Source organism: Channa argus, chromosome 18, assembly GCF_033026475.1.
Source record: "Channa argus isolate prfri chromosome 18, Channa argus male v1.0, whole genome shotgun sequence".
In the NCBI taxonomy this organism is placed as follows: Eukaryota; Metazoa; Chordata; class Actinopteri; order Anabantiformes; family Channidae; genus Channa; species Channa argus.
The window spans coordinates 304,060-322,962 of NC_090214.1; the positions used below are offsets into that span (position 1 = coordinate 304,060).

General features: G+C 40.6%; 2 protein-coding genes across 5 annotated transcripts; one reads left to right on the forward strand and one right to left on the reverse strand.

Annotated features, from left to right (window-relative positions):
• Positions 1-1,415: 1,415 nt before the first annotated feature.
• On the reverse strand, positions 1,416-6,239 carry LOC137104011 (plancitoxin-1-like). The gene is made up of 5 exons (XM_067484805.1): positions 6,148-6,239; positions 5,586-5,596; positions 5,060-5,257; positions 4,876-4,975; positions 1,416-2,276 (listed from the first exon to the last, which is right to left on the reverse strand). Exons 1-5 carry the CDS (start codon positions 6,237-6,239, stop codon positions 1,940-1,942), a joined length of 738 nt encoding a protein of 245 aa, XP_067340906.1. The 3' UTR covers positions 1,416-1,939.
• A 3,663-nt stretch (positions 6,240-9,902) lies between these two features.
• LOC137104186 (gasdermin-E-like) lies at positions 9,903-15,346 on the forward strand. 4 transcript variants are annotated; one of them, XM_067485096.1, is made up of 11 exons: positions 9,903-10,050; positions 10,380-10,593; positions 10,677-10,878; positions 11,265-11,433; positions 12,364-12,460; positions 12,540-12,581; positions 12,904-12,981; positions 13,315-13,442; positions 14,056-14,191; positions 14,337-14,407; positions 14,611-15,346. In XM_067485096.1, the coding sequence occupies exons 2-11, from the start codon at positions 10,395-10,397 to the stop codon at positions 14,842-14,844; spliced, it is 1,356 nt and encodes a 451-aa protein (XP_067341197.1). In that variant the 5' UTR covers positions 9,903-10,050; positions 10,380-10,394; the 3' UTR covers positions 14,845-15,346. The 4 variants fall into 4 exon arrangements, with proteins under 4 accessions (XP_067341197.1, XP_067341199.1, XP_067341198.1 ...); XM_067485098.1 differs by having other exon boundaries at positions 9,929-10,050; positions 10,395-10,593; XM_067485097.1 differs by having other exon boundaries at positions 9,936-10,050; positions 10,392-10,593.
• The last annotated feature ends 3,557 nt before the right edge of the window (positions 15,347-18,903 follow it).

Consider the following 18,903-nt stretch of genomic DNA (forward strand, 5'->3'; position numbering starts at 1 on the left):
TCATTTGAGCCACATAAGTTAACCAGTAAAACACACTGCTGGTTTGTCCCATCACTTTAAGTGTCCTGAAAACCTGAATTCTTTAGTGCAGGTTGTTTCCTTCTGTTCAGAATATGCAAACATGAGGTTTAGGAATATTTCAGAGTTAATGAAATCAAGTGGAGTAATTAACCTTTAGCATATAAAACTGGTAAAATTCCAATTTTGGAAGATGTTGGCTTGTGTGGAAGTTAACTTTCTCAAGAATCTCTTAAAGGCCTGGATTCATGATGGACCTACAGCAGTAATCTGTAGAAACTGGTAACCCATAAACTCCTTCACACATCTTTATCGTCACTATACAAAAATATTTTGTCAAAGAAGTTGAACAGGTGCAGTTGTTGTTAAAAGGTTAGAGTCCACATTCACCTTGTTTCTCTTTGAGCTTGGTTAGTGGTTCGCAGCCTTTCTTGTGCTTCAGACTGGACAGCAGTGGGATGTTTGTGGTGTAATGTCTCTGACATCAACAGTAACTGTTTGTAAAGCACATGATTTTATTTCTATAATTACACAGCAATACATTTAATAGCATTACAAGAATGGGTGGTACACTTTAAAATAAATGGGCGGGGTTTGAGTAGGTTAATGTAATGTCGTCTAAAAAAACCCCAGTAATTTTAGATTTCACTAATTTAAGGGTAAAGTACTATGAGCATGATGACCACAGTGGGTGCCACAACTGCAGCATCAACAATTGCACCAACCACTGTTGCTTCAACTACAACCAGCTCCGCCATATCAACTGGTACCACAGAAACAGTCCCAGGAACCCCAACCAGCACAGTGAAAATTACAACCATTCAAACCACAGTCCCAACCACTATTTCACCCACAACAATTGCAACCATGACTACAATTGGTGCTTCTACAGCCAACCTATCAACTACACCCTTCAGTTCAACCGCAATCATGACCACTATTTTCCTTCTGTCAGTGTTTCCCTAACTATTTTGGAGAAATAAAAGAAATGGTCCAAGTTGACAAATGTGATTAGACAGTTTGTAGTAGGAAAATGTACCAGCTGACACTTCACAGACAGAACGTACAACACGTACGACATTATTGTAAGAGGCACAACTGGATTTAATGTTTTTTTAACTACTTTTTTGTGTTAAACATTAGTCAAAGTACTTAAGAGGTTAATACACACAGTCATGCAGTAAATCCTCTTTAGTTTGTGCAGTGGATGATCTGTACTGTCATACACAGCATCAGAAATATTCACTAATCAGTGTAACACAGTACACTATACTTTACATTTACATTTAGTCATTTAGCAGACGCTCACAAGTGAGGTACAAGGTCACTTGTCTATCTAAGTCAAGGAGAAAACATCAAAGCAAAGTCCTATCAGAAAAGTGTTCAAAGTTCACGAGATACAAGTGCAAGAGAGCAGAAAGGTGTGTTTTTTTTTTGTTTTTTTTTTAAAGATTTAAGTGCATAGGAACTTTGCCAGGATGTCTGCAAATGACTTTTCTCCAAAGATCATCAGCTTCTGCGCTAACAGAAACAGAAACAAATTGGAGAAGCTGAAGTCTGAGAAGATGAAAAGAATGAATATATTAGTTGCAGGTGAATTTTTTTTGTTAGTCGACCTTTGCAGTAAACATCAGGACTAACTAAAACTTCCTCAGACTCCTGCTGGGAGCCCCAGGACCAGAGGTGGAAGGACCCCAGACAACAAACACCAGAGGGAGCCATGACTTAGACACCTGGGGGTGTCCACAGATGTTTGGAAAAGGTTTTGTGTCTGTCCACTGAATGTGAACATGTCTCCGGAAAACCTCAGTCGCTGGTCACTGTCTGACAGGTCTGAACTGCATGTGAAAAGAGAATACATGATTTGCTTATAGGTGAGAGGGGTACAGACAGGGAGGGAGAAGGCCAACAAGGTGGCCATTCACCCCATTGAGAGGTCAGGGTTGGCCCCAGGCTGGGGGGCACACTGAGAGGTGTCCACGCTGTGTTGAACTTTACAATCCTCAACACCATCAATAAAACCCAATGCCGTTTTTATCGCTGCGTTTTTGATGCCCAGTGCCCCCCCGTGCCTGTCGTACTGGGTTTTTGCCCTGTTCACATAGGTGTTGCAGGTCCAGTGTTTCCTTGGATCGTTAGCGACACACGACTTGGAATGATCAACAGAGGCTTTCCAGTTCCCCAGTTTTTGTTTGTTGGGTTTGCAGAAGGAATGGGCCCGGAGAGCCTGACAGCCCAAGGTCTGGACCAGCAAGTCACTGTCAATTGGTAAATGGTAAATAGTTGCAAGTCACTGTCAACTGGTAAATGGTAAATAGTTGCTTATATAGCGCTTTAATCCAAAGCGCTTTACAATGTAGCTTCCCATTCACCCATTGGCGGTGGCTGCCATGCAAGGTGCTCACCTGACCCACCGGGAGCAATTTGGGGTTCAGTGTCTTGCCCAAGGACACTTCAACTTGTAGCCAGGAGCAGGGATTGAACCACTGACCCTGTGGTCCATGGTCAATTGCCTTACCAACTGAGCTACAGCCACCCCTCAATTCTGTTTATAATAGTGAGGTAAAGCTCTCCATCTGAAAGAGAAGCACAGGAGTTGTGTTACATGGACACAATGCAGCTTTGAAGAATCTGATGTGTGGAGAGTTTGATCCCTTCATCACCATGACCCGGTACAGCTGACCTGGCAATGTAGCTTCAACCTTTAAACAAAACCAGGATCTTTTTCTAACCATGTCCACCGTGAGCTCCTGTTCTAAACCACACATGCAGCTCATCATGCTTTCAAAGACTGCATTGCACTAGAACACAATCAAAGCAATGACACTTTTGTGCAGTGAAATGATTTCTGTGACCATAAGTCCACATGCAGCCAAACATGTGGTGTGTCTGTTGGAGCTCCTCAGACCTCTGGAGCCTCTTTCAAGAAAGTTACACAATGTGAAATCCATGTAAATGATGAAACTGCAGTGTCATCAAAGTATTTTAAAGGTGCATTTTCTGGTAGAAAAGCATTCAAATGTCATGAAATCAGTTTCACTTCATCTCTGTGGGACTACTACAGAAATGGAACTTGACCAAGTTTAGAAGTAACGGCCTCACTTTGAGACAGGATGCTCCTAATGTTGGCAATGTTCCATAGGTGGAAGAAGGCTGTTCTAGATATTTTTGTTTTATATGTGAGGTAAAGGACAAATCCTGGTCAAAAATAACTCCAAGGTTCCTTGCAGTAGTACTGGAGGCCAGACTTATGCCATTTAGAGTAACGATATGGTTGGACATCATATTTCTGAGATGTTTACGCCCAAATACTGTGACTTCAGTTTTGTCTGAGTTTAGAAGTAAAACATTGTGGGACATCCAGGCCTTTATGTCTTGTAGGCTTGAAGCTTGATTAACTGATTTTTTTCATAAATATAGCTGGGTATCATCAGCATAACAGTGGAAATTTATGGAGTGTTTTCTAATAATGTTGCCTAAAGGAGACATATATAAAGTAAAAAGTATTGGTCCTAACACAGAGCCTTGTGGAACTCCATAGCTAACCTTTGTGTGCATGGAGGATTCATCATTAACATGAACAAATTGAAATCTATCAGATAGATAACCTAGCCAACCAACCTATCTGAGGCCATGAGAAGAGCGTTGGTGACTTTTACCAGTGCTGTTTCTGTACTATAATGAACTCTAAATCCTGACTTAGTCTTCATACAAATTATTCCTGTACAGGTGGTCACATAATTGTTTTGCAAATACTTTTTCAGGTATTTTAGAAATAAAGGGTAGATATTGGTCTGTAATTGGCTAAAACACCTGGGTCAAGACAGAGTTTTTTAAGTAATGGTTTAATTACAGCTACCTTATAGGCCTGTGGTACATAGCCTGTTTCTAAAGATAGATTGATGATATCTAATACGAACGTATCTATTAAGGGTAAAGCTTCCTTGAGCAGCTTAGTTGGAATAGTTTCTAGCAGACAGGTTGTTGGTTTAGATGAGGTAATAATTGAAGTTAGCTCAGAGAGATCTATGGGTAAAAAGCAGTCTAACAGGGATTGGGGCCTTATCGATGACTCTAGCACTGCTGTACGTGATGATCTATCCGTAATATCTGGGGGGAGGATCTGATGAATTGTTTCTCTAATAGCTACAATTTTATTCATAAAGAAAGTCATGAAGTCATTGCTGCGCAGAGTTTAGAGAAAACTAGGCTCAACAGAACTATGGCTCTTACTCAGTCCGGGCACAGTGCTGAACAGAAACCGGGGGTTGTTTTCTTCTATTAATGATGAATAATATGCTGTTCTGGCATCACGGACAGATTTTTGTACATTTTTCCAGGCTAAATTAGATTCTTCTAAATTTCTGTAACGCCACTTCCTTTCGAACTTTCGTTTTGCTTGTTTTAAGTTGCGGATTTGCGAAATATACCATGGAGATCGCCTCTTCTGGTTTACTGCCTTCTTTTTCAGAGGGGCAACACTATCAAGTATTGAACATAGTGAGGCTGCAGAATTGTCAACAAGATAATCAATTTGTACAGGAGTAACATTAAGGTGGCTTATTTCCATTGTGTTTACATATGGTGAAGCAAATGATGAAAGAATAATTTGTTTAAATTTGTTTACAGCTATGTTTAGGTCTAGGGTTTATTGGGAAGCTATAATAGAAGATTGCAGCTACTCCTCCATCTCAGCCTTCGCAGCAAACAGGATTTACTGTAGTAACAGGTCACTAGTTATAATGTAATGGAGGTGAACATGCACAGATCTCATCGTGATGATTGCAAATCTTTTTTTTAGCAACGCTGTGGAGGTGAAGCTCACGATTTGACTTCAGCTGCTGGAAAAGATCTGACAGGATGGGATGAACCCAGTTTACAACATCCCTCAGTTCTTGATGGAAATATAGTGGGTCATGTTCGAACGGGAACACTCCAATGTACTTCAGGTGTGTTCCTGCAGACACATGTACAGTGTTCATGTTGCTCACACTGACTGTTGCTTCACTGATTACACTGCAGCTGTAACTGAACACGTTACCTTTAAATGTGAACTGGTTGTAATAGAACGTTACGCAGATAAATATCTGAGCGTTAGCTGCTCCAGTTGGAGGCCAGAAGTTATTTTGGTCTCTGTCATAAGGAAACTGAGGTGTGCTGTGCAGGAGCCAGACCCCAGTGCCAGTTTTATCCACCATCACCACTCCTGAGGAACAGGCAAACAACATGTCATCAGTATCTTTTCAGCCTGACTGAGAGATCCAAACTAAATCAGGTCTGATGTTATCTGTGAGGCTTTTTGATATGAATCACTGAAACCTCTAAAAAAACCCAACTTTTTAAGAAAAACGTGATTCTGGATTCTGAAAGAGCTTTGTTTAGGTGCCTTTTATAACATGTACCTAAATACAAAGTATCTGTTAAGGACACATCAGGAATATATTTATTTATTGACTTATTGGAAGCAGAGACTTCCTGCAATCTTCAGTGTTTTGTTTATGCAAAGAATACGAACAATAAAATGCATTCGTTAAGGTGAATACTGGTTCCTGTTCTGTGTATTTTACCTTTACAGAAGCTAAATTAATGAGACAAATATGTTACATCTGTGTTCTGACCTTTTTCCAAAGGTTTACTGGTCTCTAACTGCTGTCTGTCTCTGAAAGTAAAGTCTGATCAGAATCATAAAGTGAAAAGTATATGGTGAGTATCACTGCTCAGGTACTTTAGTTTTTCTAAGGGTGACGTGACTTCAATGCTTTGATCAATATCCTGATCAATAAATGAGCTTTTTTATAGCAGTCCACCTTAAACACCCAGAGGGTTGTTTGTCTGTATCCTCTCATACCACCCACAGGAGCATCTCAGTATGGAAAATATAGACCAGGTTGTGACTGGCTAACATTCGTAAAGAAAGATCCTCTGTAATGTTACAGGATTACTATTGTCATGGTTACAATAATAATGACATGGCTATAGTGGTAGAATCCTGTTCGTGTTCCAACCCTTGTCTCTATTGGCACACTTACCTCTGAACTGCTGTCTTACAGTAGCACAGTCTGTTTTTTGCAGTGTTTTAAATCTGAGACAGCATTAACCCCGAGCTTGCTGTTTATAGCGATGTCTCACCAGTCCACTTCACCATCGTTCTCATCTCTGCAGGTCACTGAGGCCTCAGAGCTGCAGCATAGCAGAGGGACAGTCAGGACCAACCTCCACATGACTTCCTGAAACACAAAGGTAACCCATGTTTCACATGTTGGACTCAAGTCCTGCAGTTTTCTAGAGTAAAAAACTTTAAGGTTGGATAAGATATTTAATTTCGGCTGGAACTGAATGGAACTGAAGCAGCACAAGGTTAAAAAATTATATCTATGATTAAATATTTATTTCCACCTTCTGCAGTTTTGAATCTGTTTGGTTTGTGCCTTGGTCTAAAAAATGTAAAATATGTGTCTTATATGTTACTGAAGTGTTTAAATCCTCCAGCATTTAGACAGATCCTTTAATATTAGGACAGTGCACAATTTCTTACTCTGTACACCACCACAGTGGATTTGAAGTGATATAATCAGGATGTGCTTCATTCACCAACATTACTGCTGGCCTCATTCTTAATAAGAATGGAGGCTGAGGGATGTCAAAAACCATGGAAGAGCATAGGAACAACTGTGGTGGTAGATAGGAGATTTCTTCACCTGGTTGTTTGTCTTTGTCAATGACTTCAGCAAAGTAAATCCAGAGTGTGAACCCCTGGTAAATCTGAAAAACAGGAAGACCAGATTAGAGTTTGTTAAAAACACATGTAAACAGCCTATAGAGCTCTGGAGCCATATCCTATGGACAGATGAGACCACATCAACTATCAGCAGAGAAATGGGACGAGAGGAGTTTGGAGACCAGAGGACACAGCTAACGTTGTAAGGCTCATCTTCTCATTCTTACAGGGAGGCCAGATGCCATCACCCACGCTGAGGCTCACACACTGGGCTCATTTATGGTAGTGGGGGACTGTGATCCACTTAATTCCCGATGACTGAAGTCTGTTTACTGTGTGTATAGTCACTAATATCTTTAACATCTTTAATCATCACTTCCTGTGATGATTAAAAATGTTAAAGATTTAACATCTTTAAACATCAGAATAAATATGTTAAATATTTAATCTTAGATTTAATCATAACAGTCTGAGAATAAATCTCTTAAAGACTTAATCTCAGACTGTTCCCTGGGATCAACAGTGATAAATGTTTGTTTACACTTCACATTCTGCACACAAGGTTTATGGGCAATATAGAAATTCTGTTTTGAATCAGTATATGGAGCGGTCATCCACCAATCACAGGGTTCACAGTCTCCATACACTTATGTGTCCTTGGTGGTCATCAGTGTGTGGGTGAATGAGACACAGGGGTAAAGACTTTACATGCAGTCCAATTCCTGTCCCAGTTTTCACCATCAACACATTTGTGTGAATGACACACACACACACACACACACACACACACACACACACACACACACACACACACACACACACACACACACACAGGTGTAAAACCTTGTTTACATGACAAGTCAAGCTGTCAAGAACCAGATGAACAGCAGCTTCTGTGGAAACACATTTGGTGCATTTCTGACTCCTTCTGGTTTTACATCAGTTGTTGTTGAAGTGTCTGTGACCGTCACAAAAGGAAACTTTGTCAGAAAGAAAAAGGTGGGTGTGATTATACTTTTCTTTTCTGGACACTTCTTTGGCACCGAACTGTTTCTGCATACTTTCACTTCTTAGAAATGCTAAGCGCTTCATACAAAAGGCAGAGATTAAACATACACAAGCTTCATTTTTCTTACTGTTGCTTTATAGTGACACTATGCGTCTTTGTGCTGCTGCTGGATATTTGATCATAAGAATCCATGTGTTTGACCAACTTCAGTGTCTTAACTCAGACTATAGTTGTTCCTCTGCTCTGCAGCAGGAAGCCCCTCTCTGGAGTCCACCTGTGAAGAAGAGCGGGTTGAGACTGAATATGTTGGAGCTCATTGAAGAAAAGAGGAGGTTTAGATCAGATGTTTCTGCTGAGGCCACTTATGGTTACAATGCAGCCAAAAGGTGAAATTCAGGTTCAGTCGCTGATCATGAGTCAGTGTCACACCTGTGGCCTCATTAGCTGCTTACAATCCATCTAAGAAGACTTTCCTGTCCACAGTGAGTGGAACCAGTCACAGAATGTGGGCTGTTCCACAAAAACAAAACCTGTCTTACAACTTCCTTCTTTTTAATCTGTCTTATATGTTGAAATAGGCTTCCTTAGAAATGAATTTGAACATTATTGTTTGCTTTAATCCTGCTCTGTGTGTGTGTGTGTTTGTGTGAGTGTGTGAGAGTGTGTATGTGCGTGCACACACAACCCTTATTATTGTTGCCTGTAGTTTAAAGTAACATCCAGAAAACCTCTCATTTTAACTATAGGCTAATTGTCTTCTGCTGTGCATGGACAGATTCCACAATGTCAAACCGTAAAACCAATTTCAAGTTTAAACCTGGCTCAGTCCTCAAAATCCTTTTTGACATTTTAAAGTTAAACCTACACTTAAAGAAAGAAGGAATCAGGTGTTCCTCAGGGCTCCGTACTCGTACTCTTCTGTCCAATAGAGAACATAAAGTTTCATCACGTGCTAACTGTTGGGGGACAGGGGAGCCATCTTGTGAGGAATATGCCCAGCCTGCTAGAGCGGTTACACTGAGCTATCTCTATACCTTTTCTTTGGATAAAATGTTGTTTAGGTGACTCAGATTTGATGCGGAATGTATAAGGCTGAACCCCTCTGCTGACCTACTGTGGGGACACTTTACTGAATCATGTCAAAGTCAGAAACAGCAGTGAATCCTTCCAACACGGTGCAAGAGCTTAGAGTCACATTCTGTATAAGATATCTGTGTTCTGTCCTCCACTAACATCACGCTAGAGACCGGGTTGAATTGAACCTGTTTATCACCTCTGAAGGTCAGTAATTGACATTGTTTTTTTTTTAAATCCACACAATGGAAGAGTCCGAAGTTCTTAACAAAGCTGTTTTAAATATCCAGTAACTCAATGGTACAAACTCAATTTTTGCATCAGCTAAAACTGATGTTTCAATGAATGTGAAATTAACATATGTACTGTTTACACACACCAGACAAAAAGGTTTCTTTACAGGAACGTTTTTATCATATCCTAAACAGTCATCCCACAGTCTAATCCTGTAAATGGAAAAAAAACAAATACAATTAGGCTTCTTTTCACGTTAGTGAAATGTTGACCAATGGCAGCATCAAAATATTCTGCCTGGGGGGCACTCACAGTGAGTGAGTGTTCAAACTGTGGATGTATGTGCAGCAGCTGCCCGTGTGCTCTGCACATCAGTGTTTAGGTTAATATCAGTACCAGATAACTGCAGACAGAGAGGGGTCAACCTGCTCTGATCAAGGCTGCAGCTTTATATCTATTAGCAGCAGCCAGCTCATGAAAACATAACATACATAACGTACATAGACTGCTGTCACCACTTACAGCCTCTGTTGTTCTGATTAGTTTCCATTTAACAAATTATCGGTTTGTTCATCAGCACAGAAACTTCAGTTGACTGCACCTGTCAACATCCAGCACTGTAATAATAAAACAGTCAAACTGATTTATTCTTAGGGGGGCTAAGGGGAGCTTCAACAGAAGTACTGTAGTTTTTCTCCACTGCACCTCTAACCAGGACAGTGGCTTGTTATTCATAGTGTTTCTTCATCCTGTAAGGGTAAATGTTGTGATACAGTACTTGTGACCTCCTGTAGGTTAGAAAGCAGCAGTTTGATACAGGAAACATTCTTCCAGTGAAGTGAAACTTTGCTGGAGGCATTCTTGGCTCAGCTGACTTTTATCATGTCTGGCTGCTGCATTTAAAAGTCTGCAGAGGTAGCGTGAAGCACAGGTTGATCTCAACCCTGCAGCTACAACTACAACCTTTGTTGTGTTTGCAGCAGCAGCTGTGCGTAAGGTAAGACTGTGGTGTTGGGATGTGTGTGGGAGTGTATTGTCAGCTCACGTTCACAGGGCGTCAGAACAATTAAAAGGTTTAATTTGTTTAGTTTTATGAACATTTAGTGCTGTAGATCTAATTGATTGAATTTGAACAGCTGAAGTTAATTCCTTTATTACGTCAGTATAAAAATACTTCTATACTGAAGTATTTCATATTCATTTCCAAGTGAATGAATATGCAATGCCTTTTAACAAATCTACTGCAGTAGAAGTACAGTAGAAAATGGTGATTGTCACACTACAATAACCCTAAAATGGTTGTACAGTCATGGTGTAAATGTCCAGTTTCTTTCTCAGAAGATGTTTGCAGCTGAGACCAAAGCAGTGATAAAACAGGTGGGAGCACATGGAGCTCTCATCTCCAATAAAAACCTAAATGATAAAATGGATCTGCTGACTCTGGTCAAAGTCACGGAGGGAAGGTTCTGGTCCGTTCCTAAGTACCAGACAATGGAGTACACGCTGCCCGAGCTGATGGAGGAGCCCGAGTTCTCCCCAGGTGTGTAGTGTCGCACATGCACGTGAACAAACAAGTAAACAAACTCCATGTTTATATTTTAACTGTACCTCAAAAAAAAAAAGGTTTTGAAGAGGAGGTTTTGGTGCACGACTTCACCACTAACGTAGAGACTAGTCAGAGCGGCAAGATTGAAGGAGCTCACGGTCACGAGGTTAAAGCTGAAGTCACTGCAAACGCAGATACAGTAGATGGAGCAGTGACGCCTGTCAGCATGATGAGCAAGAAGGCAAACATCAGGACTGTGAGGAACAGGTTCAGCGGCAAGTACGTCCCTGTTTTTATCTGTGACCTGCAGCTCCTTTCATGGTGACATGGCAAAAAGGGTAAAACTGAGAATTCCTGTTATCTACATAATTAAAGCTTATAGAACAAATGTTCCTTCATCCTCAGAAAAAACTAAAATGGTCATAGAGTGAGTGCAAAAAACATTAAGATAAAATAAGAATTGTTTTAGTGCAAAAGTGCTTTCCCATCGATACATAAACAATACTTCACTTTAATTTCTGATGAAGGAACATTTGATGAAAAAAATCTTTGTTTTACTTATTTTGTCATTTCAGAGGAAGGAGCTACAAACATTTGCACCTTTTTCTTCAGCACCTATAAAATTCCTCACCAGTTTCCTACTGGTTGCTGTTTTCTTTCCCCAGAAAAATACAAAGAAGGACTTTGGACATGCTGGGACTGAAAGACAAGGATAAACTAATGTTTGTTTACCAGACGATCTACAACACGGGCCCTGTTAAACTTACTAGATCTTCTAAAGTGGATGGTTCCATTTCAGGATCTTGTCACAAAATGCTCAACCTGTTTGTGAAGGTGAGTGTCAGATAGCAGAATGAACTGGTCCAGGATCTGCAGCTCCAAACCTTTTCTGACACATTCTGGTTAAAAACTCCTTAATGGACATACAAAGCTGTCAGCTCAGTCCCACCTGCAGCAGCCTGATAAAGTGTGTCTGACTCCTACAGAAGAACATCCGTTCAAGTGTCATTTGTTCTCAGTGGCAGTGAACCAGCAGCGGTGTAAATATTTGCTGATGTGGCCTAGATCCAAAGACAGTAGTCTGTCTCAGGCGCCTGACCTGTTCTACTGTGAGGGTGTATTTGTCATCACTGTATGACATTAACTCTGTGTGTTTTCTCCTGTAGTTGTCTTTGTCCTTCTCTGTCTCTGTCTCTCTGTCCCCTTCTGCAGGTGTCCCCGGCTTTGGAGCTGTGTGTTTTCCAGTGTGCAGCTACTGGTCCTACCAACCTGCCCGATGTTTAGTTTTTTGCTTTTTGTTGCTCTGTTCTTTTCTCTCTGCTGGTTTCTTCCATTAAAGGAAGTTTTTCCGCTCCGCTGTTTCCTAGGGCGTGTTCAAGGGGGAATTGTTGGGTTCTCTCTATACATCTTTATAGTCTTGACTTCATTCTGTTAAGTGCCTTGAGATGACTTTGTTGTGAATTGATTCTATATAAAGTTGAATAGAATGGAATTGTTTTATCCCTGTACACTTGCAGAAACAAGCCACAGGACACACTCCATTCTAAAATCAGCCCTGTGCTCTCTGATAAACACTCTCAGCATCAATAATTTCACTGAAATATAGGTTAGTTAGTTCACACCAAAGCATTGTGGATAAATCACTAAAATGATCAGCATGTGTCTCCTGATCAGTAATGTGAGGCTCTCACACTCAGACATTAAGCCTTTACAACACAACACAACACAGCTTTGCTCATCTCACACTGTTTTGTGTCTCTTCAGGGAAGCAAGAAGGAGCAGACAAGCTTCACTGTGCCGGAAAAATCCACCTTTGCTTATGGCCTCATGGAGATGACGGTATTTCAGGAAGACACTCTGAGTAAGAACACAGCTCTTAGTGAGTGTGTGGCAGCTCTGTGTTTATGACTGAGTGTAATTTCTGTCTCGCTCTGATTCAGACATCTCATGTGAACCCTGGAGGGGACACCACAGTGCGATAGGTATGTCGCTCCTCAAACGCTTCTTTAACACTGGAACATGCACATCTGATACAAAGGTTTGACACAGGAAGTGAACCACATCAGACCTGGTTCTGAGCTCACCTGAACTGTCTCTACACACTCTCTGCTTTATATGCACACAGACTGTGACAGAAGTTGTATTTCTTGTGTGTTGAATGGGATTCTGGGAAGTCTCTGTTGTTTCTATGTCTGTCTAGTCTTTCAGTATTTATTCTTTGATGCTAAAACTAAAGAATCTGTGTCTGAGGAAGTCTGCGGTGTGTCTTCCAGCATGTATAATTGTGAGGATTTTTTTCCCCAGATATGCTCATCGGCAACGATGCATCATTAGATGATAGTGACACAAACCCCTGCATGACTGTACAACAAGTGAAAAAAGGTATTTGGTAATTTTCCCCCAGGAAACCACACTTTCTGCACAGTGAACTTTGTCTATAGACCAACATGTCTCGTCTCCAGTGTATTCAAGTTTTATTCAGCAAATGTCCAGGCCTTCATCACGGTGACAACCTGAGATATTCCAGTTTCCCTGGATGTGATGTGGTTGTTGGATTTTTAAAAAAAAAAAAGTCTTACAGAAATGTTTTCTCTAAAGGATGAGACATAAAAAGACTGAACAAAGCTTTAATCCAGTGGAACCTGGTTTTGCTTTACTGACATTATGACTAGATCAGTGGCCTCTGCTGCAACTGCTGCTGTCTGTTTCCTGCAGAGATAAAGAAGAAAGAGCATCTCCTGCAGCCGCTGGCATATTTTCCTGAGTCTACCCGTCGGGACCTACTGAAAAGTCTCAGTGATCTTCTGGAGGACAGAGATGCTCTGTCTCTGCTGGAGCAGACGGTAAGATCTAAGAACTGGGGTGTAGTGTTTAAAGTCCAAAGCCAAACAGATATAAGGTGTCCAGTAGCTGTCTGAAAGTTTGATACGACCAGAAACAAACAACAGGAAAAAGCAGGTAAATCATGACCTGTTTGGATTTACAGGGAGAACTCTGCTCTGGAAGATCCACTGTTGTGTCTGTACCTAAACAGCTGGTGGCAGCAGTGCAGCATTTTCCTTTGATTTGCACAGAGCAGAACCAGACACGGTGTGGTGCTTCTTCTTTGCTGGTTTTCTCATGCTGGTTCCATTCTCAGTCCTCCACGCTTGCTCAGTACTAGCAGAATCACCTGTACTCCTTATGTATCACAGGTTTTATGTGGACGGAGGTAAATGCAGCATTATAGAACGTCCCTGGCTTAATGTAGGTTCAGGGTTGGACCCAATCCACATGTGAACTCGAGGTTTGTTTGCCCACACATGTTAAAGTGAAACACAAAGCTTTTTTTTTTCAATTTGAACCTGTGCTGTTTAGTTTGTGTGAGGTACCTGGGACAATTTTTACTCTGTTCTAATCTGGTGAGTTTGTGAGTTTGGATTCCTAACCCCAGCCATCACCCTCTTCTCCCCTCAGTTGGATAAGTGTAGTAAGGGAGCGATTGAGCGTCCACAGTCTCAGGCTGTCTCTTCATTTGTGGATCTCCTGGATGTGTGCAACACCTCCTCAGCTCAGAAGGATGCTGCTCACCTGCTGGTCAGCGCCATGGACAGTAAGTCAGCTGAACTCTGCTCAGAAATGCTCCTCCCTGAGATTAAATGTCATATTTGACTAAGAATTCTGATATTAGACTACTGGTTTTGTTAAAGTTATTGTGTGTGTGTGTGTGTGTGTGTGTGTGTGATGATTTTGTGCAGCTCTACCTGACGGTATACCCATGCTTCTGACCTCCTGCAGTCCTGATACACTGAGAGTCCTAAACCAGCTGGTTGGTGCATTCACTCACCTACACAAAGTGTCGTCCTGTTGTCACCGATTTCATCAACATACTCACTATTTGATTTTAATTAACCTTAAATTATGGGATGGTTAGTCTCTTCTGTACAGTAGCTGGTGTAGAAGCCATGGTAGTTTGCTCCTGTGGTTTCTGCAGTGTGAAATCCAAACAGCTTTCTGTCTGTTGTTGTTCAGGTGGATGGTCTGAATGGGGAAACTCAGACCAATCTCCCAGAGTCTCTGCCCCCTCCCCTGCAGGAGGAAGGGGAGCTCCGCTGGGTGGTGGAGCTCCTCTGTTCCAGCAATCAGACACTGGAACAACTGAGTGACCAGTGGGACCAACCAGACTTCCCACCAGGAGTCATGATAGAGGTCCTGAGCCTCGTGGTTCGGGGACTCAGCCTGATGCTGTGCAGGACAGACTCATGAAGTCGTCTGTGGTCGCCAGCTCTGCTTCTTTACACAGACAGTCCTGCTCATGGCATGAAGAGATTTGTTGATTTCATTACAATTAGTCATTTAGCAGACAATTTATCCGAAACGACTTACAACTATGCAGCAAACACTAGGGAGAATGTCGGGGCTCAGTGTCTAGCCCAGGGACATTAAATTGCATAAAACATTTTGAGGTTTTTTCCTTTAAATCACATCTAACTTCGGCCTTCACATTGTTACTGTTGGATTCAGGTAAACCTATTTTTGTATTTATTTAATTTTTTGTATTAATTCTTACCTTCTTTTTATCTGGTCTAAACTTTCTATTTAAAGAATGTTTCTCTCCACAGGTGTTTTTTAAAACATTTTTATCAAAGGCTTGTTTTCGTATTGGTTGCTCTGCTTGAACACTTGTAATGGACAGTTGTTTTCATGTAATGCAACTTATGAATGAGTTTTATTCTTTGCTCACCAACATAAACCTTGTTCCAGATTTGATCATTGGTGATCTGTTTCTCATGAATTTATTTGTACTGACTATTTTACTTTACTTCTAATGTGTTTGCCAGGTTAAAAAAGCTGCTCAGTGATCACTGATATATTAGGCAGGAGCCCTTCTCCTTCACTTATGTATGTGTATATATTTGTATATATGTTGTTAATTAATGATTCTTGTTGGTTTCATATTTTGTGGAAAAAGACCTAAACTATAATTTGTGTTAATAAAATCATTTGTTGACTTATGTCAATTTGGATTTAGGTCAATGTTGGGGTCATCACAAATAAAAACAAAACATTGTTGATTATGTTTTTTTTATGCTTTTTTTTATGATTATTCAATTCAATTCAATTCAACTTTATTTATATAGCGCCAATTCACAACAAAGTCATCTCAGGGCACTTTACAGAATAAAGTCAAGATTATAAAGATATATAAAGAGAACCCAACAATTCCCCCTGGAGCAAGCCATAGGCAACAGTGGAGAGGAAAAACACCCTTTAACGGAAGAAACCTCCAGCAGAACCAGGCTCAGGGTGGACGGCCATCTGCCTCGACCGGTTGGGGTGAGTGGAAAGGGGAGAGAGAAAAGAACAGAGCAACAAAAAGCAATAACAAAACATCGGGCAGATTGGTAGGACCAGTAGCTGCACGCTGGAAGACACACAGCTTCAAAGCCGGGGGACACCTGCAGAAAGGGACAGAGAGAGGGGGACAGAGGAGGACAAAGACAACTACGGGAGAGAACACACAGAGTTAATGACATACAGTGGTGAGAATTGCGGGGTGAGAGGAGAGGAGAGATGGTCAAGAGGAGGAAAGGAGCTCAGTGCATTGGGGGGTGGGTCCCCCAGCAGTCTAAGCCTATGGCAGCATAACTATAACTAACTATATGCTTTATTAAAGAGGAAGGTTTTAAGCTTAGACTTAAAAGTAGAGAGGGTGTCTGCTTCCCGAATCTGAACTGGGAGCTGGTTCCACAAGAGAGGAGCTTGATAGCTAAAGGCTCTACCTCCCATTCTACTTTTGGAAATTCTGGGAACCACAAGTAGGCCTGCATTCTGAGAGCGAAGTGGTCTACTGGGATGATATGGTGCTATGAGGTCTTCTATATATGATGGAGCCTGACCATTCCGAGCTTTATATGTAAGAAGCAGGGTTTTAAATTCTATTCTAAATTTAATGGGAAGCCAATGGAGAGAAGCTAGTGAAGGTGAAATATGATCTCTCTTGCTAGTTCCAGTCAGCACTCTTGCTGCAGCATTTTGGATTAATTGCAGGCTCTTTAGGGAGTTACTGGGGCATCCTGAAAGTAGGGAATTACAGTAGTCCAACCTAGAAGTAACAAATGCATGGACCAGTTTTTCGGCATCACTTTGAGACAGTATGCTCCTAATTTTGGCAATGTTCCGTAGGTGGAAGAAGGCTGTTCTAGAGATTTGTTTTATATGTGACTTAAAGGACAGATCCTGATCAAAAATAACTCCAAGGTTCCTTGCAGTAGTACTGGAGGCCAGACTTATGCCATCTAGGGTAACAATATGGTTGGACATCATATCTCTGATATTTTTGGGCCCAAATACTATGACTTCAGTTTTGTCTGAGTTTAAAAGTAAAAAATTGTGGGACATCCAGGCCTTTATGTCTTGTAGGCATGCTTGAAGCTTTATTAACTGATTATTTTCATCTGGTTCCATAGATAAATATAGCTGGGTATCATCAGCATAACAGTGGAAATTTATGGAGTGTTTTCTAATAATGTTGCCTAAAGGAGACATATATAAAGTAAAAAGTATTGGTCCTAACACAGAGCCTTGTGGAACTCCATAGCTAACCTTTGTGTGCATGGAGGATTCATCATTAACATGAACAAATTGAAATCTATCAGACAGATAGGATTTAAACCAACCTAGTGCAGTTCCTGTAATTCCAATTTCATGTTCCAGTCTCTGTAATAAAATGTTATGATCAATGGTATCAAATGCGGCACTAAGATCTAACAGAACAAGTATAGAGATGAGTCCATTATCTGAGGCCATGAGAAGATCGTTGGTGACTTTTACCAGTGCTGTTTCTGTACTATGATGAACTCTAAATCCTGACTGAAACTCTTCATACAAATTATTCCTATGAAGGTGATCACATAATTGTTTTGCGACTACTTTTTCAATTATTTTATTATGCTTTATTTGTGAGTACGTAATACAGTTTGGTTTCACCATATAGAAATGACTCCACACTCTACTGTGTCCATATGGAGACAGGAAGTGGGAGCAGCTCCCAGCTGAGATCTGACATGAAGGGAGGACGCCCCCTTCAGGAGATGTTTTTCCATATGAAAGTAGATCCTGATCAATGCAGTATTCTGTAAATCCTCAATCAAATCTTTTTTTTTCATACTTTAATTAGGTTCTCCTTTTTGTGTAAATTGTGAAATTCAGTTGTCAAAGATGCCATAAAAACAGACATCGGTGGTAACCTGAAAAAGTCTTTTAGGCCTCAAAATAAAAGTCTGCTTGTGAGAAGCTATCCTGGAAACAGAGGAGTTTAACCAAAACCAGCTCAGAGGAAAAGACAACCTATGAAATAAGAGAACCATGACAAGCCCATTCTACAACCAAAGAACCAAAATGGATTGACTATTTCAGCTGTGTGTCTCCTAAAACCTGAAATGACATCACCAAAACAGGACACAAAACCCAGGACGCAGGGAAGAAATGCTGTGGATCTGACAGTAAGATGAGACAGAGGTTGATTTTGACATATTGAGAAAATGTATGAGTAAGGTTAATCATTAAAGAAATATATCCTTGAAGATGTGTGATTACTTTTGAATGTATCATTATTACAGTTAATTCCATGGAAATTAAAGCAATTATATTATACTGTTTTTTTAAGTTATAATCAAAATGTCTCAAATATCAAGATAATTAAGAATAATGGTTAAAAGGATTTGACATTAGATTTAATTAGACTTTGAAATGTTTGTGTAAAACTGTAATAAAGATGTAGTAAGAGCATGTACAGACAGACAGCTGGAGAAAAAGGGAACTACCTTGACAAAAATAGAATGATCATAGTAATTAACAAATCTGTGGTGCATGAACAGTATGTGAGTATCACCTCTATGCCACGGGCTGATCACACCATCTGTAATGCTGTGTCTGCATGGTAACTGACAAAGATCACATGGTGCAAGTGCATATTTGTATAAAGGAAGCATCACCTACTGTAGGAAAGTATAAAACCCTATGTTTTTGCTAGTTAGGCATGTATCCTTCAACTGTATCAAGAATCTTCAGATAAACAGAAGTTCACAGAGACCAACAAGCAACATCCAGGATACGCATGATCAGGCTGGATCTTCAACCATCCTTATTCTTCAAACACTAAGAAGGTTGTGAGTAGAATAAAAGTCAAGATAGGGAAAGAATAGACATCTTAATTTTATGTTTGTTTGCTGTTAGCGTTTGCATCTGCTAAATAAAGAACAACATTTGCAGGTAAAGTAAAAGCTTCCGTAGCCTCTTCTTGTTCCTGTAAAAGTAAAAGGT

Excerpts from the sequence above, each read along its gene's own strand:
- LOC137104186 (XM_067485096.1), top strand. The coding sequence starts at position 10,395 with ATGTTTGCAGCTGAGACCAAAGCAGTGATAAAACAGGTGGGAGCACAT. Across the intron at positions 10,594-10,676 it reads GGAGCCCGAGTTCTCCCCAG|GTTTTGAAGAGGAGGTTTTG; the intron begins GTGTGTAGTGTC and ends AAAAAAAAAAAG. Across the intron at positions 12,982-13,314 it reads TGTACAACAAGTGAAAAAAG|AGATAAAGAAGAAAGAGCAT; the intron begins GTATTTGGTAAT and ends TGTTTCCTGCAG.
- LOC137104011 (XM_067484805.1), bottom strand. The coding sequence starts at position 6,239 with ATGTGGAGGTTGGTCCTGACTGTCCCTCTGCTATGCTGCAGCTCTGAG. Across the intron at positions 4,976-5,059 it reads CAACCAGTTCACATTTAAAG|GAACACACCTGAAGTACATT; the intron begins GTAACGTGTTCA and ends ATGTGTCTGCAG. Across the intron at positions 2,277-4,875 it reads AACTGGGTTCATCCCATCCT|TGACTTGCTGGTCCAGACCT; the intron begins GTCAGATCTTTT and ends ACCAATTGACAG.